This window comes from Magnolia sinica, chromosome 4 (assembly GCF_029962835.1).
Source record: "Magnolia sinica isolate HGM2019 chromosome 4, MsV1, whole genome shotgun sequence".
NCBI lineage: Eukaryota > Viridiplantae > Streptophyta > Magnoliopsida > Magnoliales > Magnoliaceae > Magnolia > Magnolia sinica.
Window position 1 is genome coordinate 111840089 of NC_080576.1, and position 10960 is coordinate 111851048.

At 44.2% G+C, this 10960-nt stretch overlaps 1 protein-coding gene across 1 annotated transcript; it reads left to right on the plus strand.

Annotated features, from left to right (window-relative positions):
- Positions 1–9972: 9972 nt before the first annotated feature.
- On the plus strand, positions 9973–10759 carry LOC131244293 (protein MIZU-KUSSEI 1-like). The gene has a single exon (XM_058243927.1). It carries the CDS (start codon positions 9973–9975, stop codon positions 10645–10647), a length of 675 nt encoding a protein of 224 aa, XP_058099910.1. The 3' UTR covers positions 10648–10759.
- Positions 10760–10960: the final 201 nt, after the last annotated feature.

Below are 10960 nucleotides of genomic sequence, written 5' to 3' on the forward strand. Positions count from 1 at the left end.
CAGTGCAACTGCATGGGTTTATATAGCAGACGTATGCCTTGGCTACTCGCAACACTACCCATCTATACCGTACTCGCCCTACACGTGGCAACGTGGCGTATGTGTGCTACACTGGCCGCTCATCATGTGGGCCGGATTGTCTCTTTTTCCGGACCTGAAATCGTGTCAGTTTACTCATCAAGATGAATTTAAACGTAGAGTATTGTTCATTACCTCTTCCAGCACGTATATATCAACTCCGCACATGTGTGCATTATCAGCCGCTCATCAAGTGGGTCCCACTGCCATTTGTTCTGGGGCGAAATCAAGTCAGTTGAGTCATCAAGACGGCTTTAAATTTCGATCATTGGTGATTTATTACAACCATCCATCATTCACCTATGACCCACTTGATCATCCAACTGTCTAGATTTCGGCCATGGCACAAAGGTGGTGGGTGCACGTTCACGTTGGTACGTGTATAGAGAGTAGGGGTTCTTGCGAGTACTCTCGCCTGGGAAAAATCCTACATCACTCCTGGACGCGGATTGCGTCCTACCCCCGCCCGGACCGTAATCCGTCCGGGCAGGGCTCTGTGGGGCCCACTGTGATGTAAGTTTTTTTTAATCCACGCCGTTAATAGTTTTTCTCAGATTATTTTAAGGTATCAGACAAAAAATGAGGTAGTTAAAGAGCTTAATGGACCACAAAATGGGAATTGATTTTCCACCATTAAAACTTCTTGGGAGCTGGAAAAGTTTCGGATCAAGCTGATATTTGTTTTTTCACTTCATCCACGTCTACATGACCTTATGAATAGGTCCGATGGTAAAAAAAAATCACGGTGGCCCTTAGAAAGGTTTCAACGGTGGGTGTCATTATCACTGCAGCTTCCTTTGGTGTTGTCCACTAGACATGTGAATCTGCTTCATTTTTATGATGATACCTTGGAATGATATGAGAAAAGCGATTAACGGCGTGGACAAAGTACTTACCTTACGGTGGGCCCCACAGATCCCTGCCCGGACGGAGTACCGTACGGGCGGGGGTAGGACGCAATCCGCGTCCATCACTCCTATGCTAGGTAACCACCATTTTGAAAATGCTGGTGTCCCATCTTACTCGCATGTGGAACTCATGTAAGCCTATCCAAACCGTCCAAACTATGGGAATTTTTTTCGGTGAAGCATATGCCAGATACCACCATGATCAAGCAATCCAAGCCATCCGATTGATCTATATATATAAAATGGATGATTAAACGTAAAATACTGAGTGATCCAAATTCTAAGGAAAAAAAATAAGATGGTTATTATAATTTTTAGTGTAATTTCCTAAATGATGCTCTATCAATTGCTTCAGTTACTTGGACGGTCCGTATTGTGATACGACTATGCCATGTGAACTGTTGAAAATGGTGGACAACTATCACAGGAGTATTTCTTCCCTCTCGGAGAGAATCAGGGCTTTCTTTTGTCCTTTTTCCTACGTGTAGAAAAAAAAATCAACGCCTACGTAGAGGTGGATTTGGCTGCATTCACATGCAGATGAAAGCTGGGTTGGCCATAAAAGCCCACGTTAAATGCACCGTATGCAGATCTGGACACGGATTTTCGCAGGAAGTTCCTGCACTGTGAAGCTATATGGGGCCTAACATGATGTTTTTAAATAATCCATCCCGTCTATCCGTTTTGAATGATCATTTTAGTATGTGAGACCAAAAATGGAGAAGATCTAGAACTTAATGAGAGCACACCAGAGGGAAAGTAGGAAAATAAATTCCTACCGTTGTAACGTTCCTGGGGTTCGCCTTGATGTTTGTATGCCAAATAAAACGTTTATGAGGTAATTTCTACTTGGATGAGGTGAAAAAACAAAAAATTGAGCCTGCTACTAAACTTCTATGGCCATACGACTGTTTCAACGGTGGTCATTTTTCCTCTCGTATGGCCGAATTTAGTTTTAGATATGCTTCATTTTTTGTCTCAAGTCCTAAAATGAGCAAGAAAAGCGGATGGACGGGGTGGATTTATTAAAAATATCACAGTGGGCCCCGCTAGCTGCCCAGCGCAGGAACTTCCTTTTGGAGGAAATTCCCATCCGACGTACAAATCTCCACGGTGTATAGTAGGTGGCAGTTTCTGTGCACCCGCAATTAATGCTGTGGGTTAATCTCGATATTCTATATTTATTTACGGCTCGTTTTTTAGTGACGTTGGTCATGGACATAGAAACAACGGAGAGGACTGAAGGATGGATAAAGGCTTCTTGTTCCAGTGGGATAGATGGTTGATCCACTGGTCGAGTATGATGGTTCTGTACACATGCACTTCAGAGATAGCTGCATATAATATAAGTAACTCATCTAAACCGTTCATGTTGTAGGTGGATGGTTTATAACTAAAGGAAAAAACTAAGGAAATTTTATTTCAGATATATTGTGGGGCATCTTATTAAAGGTTAAAATGAAAAATATCAATCCATTTATCAGATAACAGATTCCTTAAGTCAATCCGAAACTCAGCTAAAATCCTATCTATTGTTAAACTCACGATTTGGACGGTTTATTTTGAGATCTGTTTACGCTACTTCTGCAATCTAATATTGCATGCATATGAATCATCATCATCCGCCGGAGCATCAAATTTCTCCTCTAAGTGGAGAGACTGGGTGGTAGTGCTGCCAACGAGCCGGGCCTGGGGTAGGTCCCGGCCCTGATTTTGAACTGTTTCGGACCGGGCAGTTTGGCCGCCCTTGTTCATAAATCTGATTTTTCAGGCTCGAGCCCCTACTGCCTACTGGCTAGAGGTGGGCATCACTGGATTGGGTCCAACTCGACTCGGTCCGTTTTTCAAAAACCTTATCCGAACTCGATCCGATTCGGGACCGACTCTAGCAGGGCTAAGTCGATCTGATCCGAATCCTTGCTGGGGTGACCCGATCCGAGTCTGATTCGGTCTGAGAAATTGAATCGAGTTGGATCGAGTTGAGTTTAGGGAGAAAGGGAGAGAAAGGATGAAAGAAAGAAGGAGATATGAGAAACCGGGAGAGAAAGGAGGATAGAAGGAAGGAGAGGAGGAAAATTGGGAGAGAAAGAGGAAAACAAATGAGGAGAGATGGGTGGGTGCAACGCCTCCTTCAGGTAGAGAAAGAGGGGCTAGGGTTCGTTCGGATTTTGGATCGGATCGGTCCAGATTGACCACGATCCGATATGCGATCGGATCTGAGTGGTCCTACTCGATCCGTACCGATCCAGGCCTTCGATTTGGTTCGGATCGGGTTGGATTCACTGGATCAAGTCGGATTCTGCTCAGCTCTACCCCTACTGCCTAGTGAGAAGGCTGTTTGGGAAAGCGACGTCCTCTAAGATACGCTCGCAAGTACACATCTCCAACGTCAATTCAAATCATGGCCTGGTGGAGCATACCATTGATCTAAATGTAGCAGATGTGTACATCCAAATTGTTGGGCCTACTTAGATGGGGCATGGCCCACAAATCACACTCACTACCCGATCTGAACCATCTAATCACTGGGACTCAAATGGACGGAGATAATGAGGGTCAATGGTCTAGAATGTCATGGGAAAATGACCATTGATCGGATAAATATGATGGTCCAACAAATGTGATTTGGGATCACAGTATACTAATCATGGGACCCACAACTTTGGATAGTTTTAGATGGCTTACACGTCTTTCATGTGCAATGCATGAATATGATCCACCAACCTCCGTCAGAGCACTGCATGATTCCCCAATACCTGAACATAGAAACTCTGGGGAATTTTTTCTTTCTTTATTCTTCCGTGCCTTCCACTTCTGTTATTTACTGATCTGTATCGTCATTTCGTTCGCTTTGCATTGAATGCATTTCTTTTGGTAGTGCTTGGTTGTTGAATTTGGACCGTCGTTTTCATCATGTTTCGCTACCTGTTGATGGTCATCAATCTGACCGACAGGATCATCTGATCATCATAAACTTTTTTGGGTTACTTCCAAACCACCGTGGGCCCCACAAGGTTTATGCTGAGTCACGTGTGCGCTATGTATAAATTGGCTGTGTGCATGGGTTCGACTTGCTTGTAACCGGGGTTTCCATGAATCCCTGTAACCCCAAGCTCTGTGGGGCCCACCGGAATGTTTGTGTTATATTCAGTCCGTTCATCCGTTTTGCCCGTTTAACCTTGGACATGAGCCCAAACATGAGATGGATCCAAAATTCAAGTGGGCGACGCCACATGAAACATTGTGGATGGAAACGCACCATTGAAACCATCCTGGGCCCACTGTGATCATAATATGCTATCCAATCCGTTCATAAGGTGGTTACTGTCTGGATGAATATAAAATACAAATATCAGCCTGATCCAAAACTCCTGTGGCCCAATAAGGTTTCAATGGAAGGCATTCAATCATCACCTTTTCTTGTGGTGTGGTCCACCCGAGCTTTCGATCTCCCTCATATTGGGTTCATTTCCTAACAATGAGCTTGAGAAAACCGATGAACAGAGCAGATATAATACAAACAAAACGGTGGGACTCACAGAGCTACAGGTGATTCCTGCACCCTGGGCATGCCGCATGCATGCGCATTGACGGAAGTGGATTGCCTGTCACGTGACACAGGGATATTCCTGTGCCCGGGGCTGTGTGGGGCCACGAAGGTGTTCATGACAAATCCACTCCGTCCATCTGTTTTGAAAGACCACAATAAGACAGGGTTATAAAAATCAGGTATATCCAAAACTCGCAGGCCATACCACACAAAACAGTGGGGATTGATAGCCTGGGGGTGGCAGAAGTTTTGTTCAGGATGATATTTGTTCCTGCAGTTTATCTGAGTGGTAATAACCTATGAACGGTTTAGATGGAATATAAACATCATGGTCAGCTCCAGTATGGTTTCAACGGTGAATGTTTCTGTTCCCATCTGCCTGATTTTTAGAGTCTTGTCCTAATTTGTGCTATCGTGGTCTTTCAAAACAGATGGACGGAGCAGATTTGTCAAGGACATCTCGGCCCCACACAGCCGCGAGCACAGCTATATCTCTGGCGGAGTATTCCGGCTCATACTCATGCAGATATCCATTGTCACGTACGTACAAGGAAATGTACGCTCAATAAAGATTTCCAAGTTGTGGGACCCACTTTCGACAGGACGTGGCATCAAATCAGACCGATCGGTCCATTCCGATTATTTAATGGAGGACCCAGATACGCCCAGGCTAGAAAGTAAAACAATCAATGGTCTTCAAAGCGCAAATGACTCTGGAGGCAAAAGGAGCTGTCTTGTCAATGACATTTTTTGAACTTTTGTCCATTGCCTTTGTCGCGACTGAGAATCGACGGCATGTCTTGGTCCATAGGGCCCACGTGCAAAGATGGTCTGACAATCGGAACCGTTCATTTTCTTGGTGATCCCATAAACGAGCTTTGCTGCTGTAATCACGCTTCAAAGATGATCCTGATATTTGATTTTTGGATTTGAGTGTGAGACATTGAATATTTTCTTTTGAATGCTCGCCTGTTGATACTCAGAATCATCCGTCCATCTTGGGCCTCGTTTCCACTGTCAAATAGAAAGCAGGTTAGTGCTCTGAGCCGTGCATCAGCTAATGTACACTGAACATATCATGGACCCAAAGATAATATTGGTCAGCTGATCAGGCAGCTCACATTTGTATAAGAAAAATGGACGGTTAGGAAAAAGTCTAATTGCCCAAGTTTAACGCACGTGTGGCCCATTTGATTAATGTACTACCCTGATATCCAACGGTGGGAATGAAGCACCAATGGTAGGTCTGATCCGTGGCACAGAGTTGCGTAAAGAACAACCATATATATTGTCGTAAGCCAATTTGAACGGTTTGGGTTAATACCAATGCCTCTGTAGTGTGGGGATGAGGCATGCACGAGTATTATTTGTTAGAGTACGACGGATTACCATATAATTTATCTCCACATCAGGTAGGGCCCACACGCTGAGATGAACAAAACCCACCTAGGTGGTGTTGGCGCTGTGGGCCCACCTTGATGTACGTGTTTCATATCCACGCAGTCCATCCGTTTTGCCAGCTCATTATAGGCCATGAGTGAAAAAAATGAAGCAGATACAAAGCTCGAGTGGACCACACCACGGGAAACTGTGGGGACAACAACACCCACCGTTGAAACCTTCCTAGGACCCATGGAAATGTTTATTTTGCATCCAATCCCTTGATAAGGTCACTGAGATATGGATGAAGGGAAAACGCTAATATAAGTTTCATCCAAAACTTTTGTGGCCGTTAAAGAAGTTTTTAATTGTGGGTATTCAATTACAACTGTTTCTTGTGGTATGGCCCACTTGAGCTTTTAATCTAATTCATTTCAGAGAATGAACCCAAAGCGGGGAAGGAAACGGATCGGCTACTCCCCCTGCCACCAGCCAATGGCTGATGGTCGGTGCTCTGTGGCCCCACCATGATGTATGTGTTTCTTCCATTCGGTTCATCTATTTTTATAGATGATTTTATGGTATGAGACAAAAAAATGAGGTATATACAAATCTCAAGTGGACCACATTACAGGAAACAGTGTTGAATGAACCTCGACCATTAAAAACCTTTTGGGGGCTATAAAAGTTTTGGATCAAGCTGATCTTTGTTTTTTTCCCTTCATCTAGGTCTATATGACCTAATCAACATATTGGATGTCAAATAAACAGTACAGTGGGCCTTAGGAGGATTTTAATGGTGGATATCTAATCACTATTGTTTTCCTGTGATGTGGTCTCATTTTTTGGATCAAGCTGTAAAATGATCTGTAAAAATGGATGAACGGCATGGATGAAACACATGCATCATGGTGGGCCCACAGAGCACCGACCACCAGCCACCGAGCTAGTGGCAGGGGGAGTAGCCAATCCGTTTCCAGCGTGAAAACACATACGTCATGGTGAGCACCCACAGCGGCCACCACCGAGGTGGGTGGTGTTGACGTCACCACCCAATCTCTTCTGTTGTCTAAATTGCAGGGTGTCGATGGGCCGGATTGGTCTATTGGACTTTCGGGTCTGACGCATCTCAGGATGGGGTTCTACATTATACGGCCCAAGCGCTGGGTGTGGGCTCAAATTTAAGCTAGTTTTAAAAATTAGGCTAGGCTTGGACTAAAATGTTTCATACAGAGAAAGGTAAAAGTTATTTTACGTAAAAGGGGTTATCAGCTGGGGTCGGCTCCACCAGGAGCGGATAAGATGAGACCTGGGATCCACCTGGGATCCACTACGTGGGAGGGAACCCTGACTGTTGGGCACACGGTGATACATGTGACTTTTTTTTTCTCTTTTTTCTGTTAGCTTATTAGTACACCCATTGTCAGATCACACTTCACTGTTAACCACCCCCATTAGGGAATGGATGCAAGACCTCAGTGTTGAAACGTAATATCTTTCACTCGGTCTACCACTTGAGTTGTGATGCATGTGATACACGTGACTTAAATCCACAGTCCGGCCATTTTTAAAGCTTATTTTAAAGCATGATACCAAAAATTAAGGAGATCTAAATCCTACATGGACCTACATAAGAAACCGTAGTGATTGAGTTCTCACCATTAAAAACTTCATGGGGCGACCGGAATGTTTATTTGTCATCCAACCTGTTGATAAGGTCACAAAGATATAGATGAAGAGACAGTACAAAAACAGATTGATCCAATACTTTATTACCCTAGGAGAAGTTTTTAATGGTTGATTACTTGAGATTAGGATCTGCTTCATTTTTTGAATAGTGCCCTAAAATGAGCTTTCAATTCCGATGGAGGGCGTGAATGTAGTCACATACATCACAGTGGGTCCCCCACTCACCTCAGTGACTCCAAGGTCTCAACTAGTTCACTCCTGGCTCCACCATAGTGTTTACGTGAAATCCACGTCATAGTGTTTACGTGAAATCCACATCAGCCTCATTTGTATTTCAGTGGAAACAATGTACACGAGAGCACTTACCCTCCAAGGGTGGACATTTCTCTCCTACTTTTTTTTTTTCTTGGTGTGGCGCACTTTAATCTTGGGTTAACCTAATTTTCTGTAGGATGGCCTAATGTAAGATTACACATCTAACGGTTGGAATGGATCTCACATTACACTTCGTGATGGGCATCAAAGAGAGTTGGTTTTATCATACACTCCACATCCTACATCACGAGGGAGAGCAGTCATTATCTCACATGACTTTTAAGGGAAGTGGGTAGGTAGCTTGGCTGGGCTCCACCTTGGTGTTGATATGAGATCCTCCCTGACCATCAGGTGTGTTACGCTATGGTGGGCCTATGGGCCAAACATCAGCACATTGTGTTTCAAGTGGATCACACGGTTAGAAGGCCCGAGGAAATAATAAAAACCATTCCTAAAACCTCTTGATTCACATGGTGTGGCCTACCCGAGTTTTGGAATACCTGATTTTTTTTTTTTTTGGCTTGTATTTTGTCCTTGTGGGACACGTGTGATGAGTGGATTGGATGGCATGTACAACACACGGTGAGCCCGACAAAACTGTCTGAAAGGTTTCCTTGGTCGACCTATCCTTCCAACTATTTCCTGTGGTGTGGCCCATTTGAATGCCTAATCAGACTGATTTTTGGTCTCATGAAGTAACATTGAAGGGCAGACCTTATGGACGGGGTGGATCTGATGCACACATTAAGTTTACGTGATCATTTGCCTTTGATTAAAAATCTCAGGTGGGCTACACAACTAGAAACAGTGATGAATTATCATTAAAAACTTTTTGTGGGCGGCAAAAGTTTTTTTTTCTTTTTATCAAGCTGATTTTTATATTTTCCCTTCATCCATGCCTTCTCGACGTTATCAACAGGTTGGATGGCAAATAAACATTATCGAAGCTTACAAAGGGCCCTTTGAAAATTTTAACGGTAAGGCATTCAATAAACACTGTTTCCTGTGGTGTGGTCCACCTTAGATTTTCATCAGCTTAATTTTTGGTGCCACTTCTAAAATGATCTGGAGAAACGGATGGACGGCGTGGATATACAACGCATCAAGGTGGGCCCCACGGGTAACGCCTAATCCGCTCCCATGCACGAGTATGTGTGGTCAGATTGCCAGAGTATCAATGTCGTCAAACGTATCAGGACATTTCATTCGACCGTACGAGTGGCAACGGATATTGTGAATCAGGACACTACGATGATGGTCTAAGCTTAATACATCACGAAATAGTATCACAGTCTGGCGTGCTTCAAACATACGGTGAAGTACAAAGTTGGTGGACGGTTGATATTCAGCGGGAAATGTAAGCGAAAGTGATGGCTAGAATTATTCAATCTGAATGATTTTTTACATCATGGGCCATCCGTGCTTGGGTCCATTAATTTCACGGTCCGGATAAGCCGTCTTACCTACCAAATTGCACGATCAAGGGACGTCTCTATCATACTACGCGTGAGACGTCTATATCATATCATTTGCCTCTGTCAAATTTCGTAGTTATTTGATACTCTGTCAGCGTACAACGCTCGATACGCAGGCATCCATAAATTGTATATTACCATAAATTAACTCACTTTAAACCGACTAATTTATATAAATCATTACCTTTAAGTCACAACCTCAAAATAAAACATTTTGAACAATCCTAACCATTGATTCATAAACATTTGTTTATTGAAATAGAACCAATGGATGCTTTTTATTCTTAGCCGTCTAATCAATATCCACCAATCCAATAACACATAATCAAGCAATCTTTATTTTTTGTTCACGACACAGCCATACTGTTACTCATAATTTGGACAGTTTAATTTAAATTAATTACTTTCTATGTGTACATTTCTAAAGTAATTGCTAAGTGCTGCGTATCATCTATCACACTCTTGAGTATCATATTTTCTCTCTCTTTCAAAAGCCCGCCAATCGACACCTCTCCGAATACCAGCCATCTCTCTCTCTCTCTCTCTCTCTCTCTCTCTCTCTCTCTCTCAAGAAACCATGAAGGTTATCGACTTTCTCCATCGCTCTCTCTTCTCTTGCTGCTCTTCCTCCAACAGTCTCACCACCCAACGCAAGAAACGCATCCCCAAGATCAAGCCCCACAATCATCACCAACCCTCACAACCATCACCATCACCATCATCACCGTTCAATCTCACTGACGATAAAAACCCACCTCCTCCTTCAAAGTCCAACGTTATCGGCACCATCTTCGGCCACCGCCGGGCCCGAGCCCGCTTCTGCATCCAACACGACTCCCACATCTCAAAACCTCTCCTCCTCCTTGAGCTACCCATGCCTACATACCTTCTTGCCGAAGAAATGAAATCCGACCTCTTACGGATCTCCCTCGAGTGCCACCGATCCCAGATAGCATCCTGCTCCTTGCACTCGGTGCCCATCTGGACCATGTACTGCAATGGTCGCAAGGTGGGCTTCGCGGCCCGCCGACGGGCCACTGATAAGGACCGTGACGTATTGAGGACGGTGCAGGCAACGTCGTTCGGAGCTGGTGTCATTCCCCCAACGTCTGATGGCGAGGAGGAGGTCATGTACATGCGAGCGAGTTATGAGCGAGTCGTGGGGTCGGGTGACTCGGAGTCATTTCATCTCATCAACACTGGTAGGAGCCCGAGTCAAGAACTCAGTGTTTTCTTACTAAGGACTGAGTGAGGGATTTTGGATAAAAAGATTGATGGGCCTTCGAGTTCTTGTTTGGGAATTTCTTTTCCTTGGAAAGTTCCAGTGGGGTTTCACTTGCATGTTGAGGATCTTGGATGAATGAAAGGGGTATTTCAGGAAAAATGATGTTGGTTTTCGGTTTTTGGTTTTGCGTTTGTCGCATGGTTTTAAGACTCGGATGAGTCTGATGTAACTCGTCCGAATCGACTCGGACTCTGCAGAACCGGTCTGGTTCGATACCATGAGTCACCCCGAGTTGGGCGAAGGGGGTCTAGTCACCCCCGAATCGGGCGACTCGTAACTC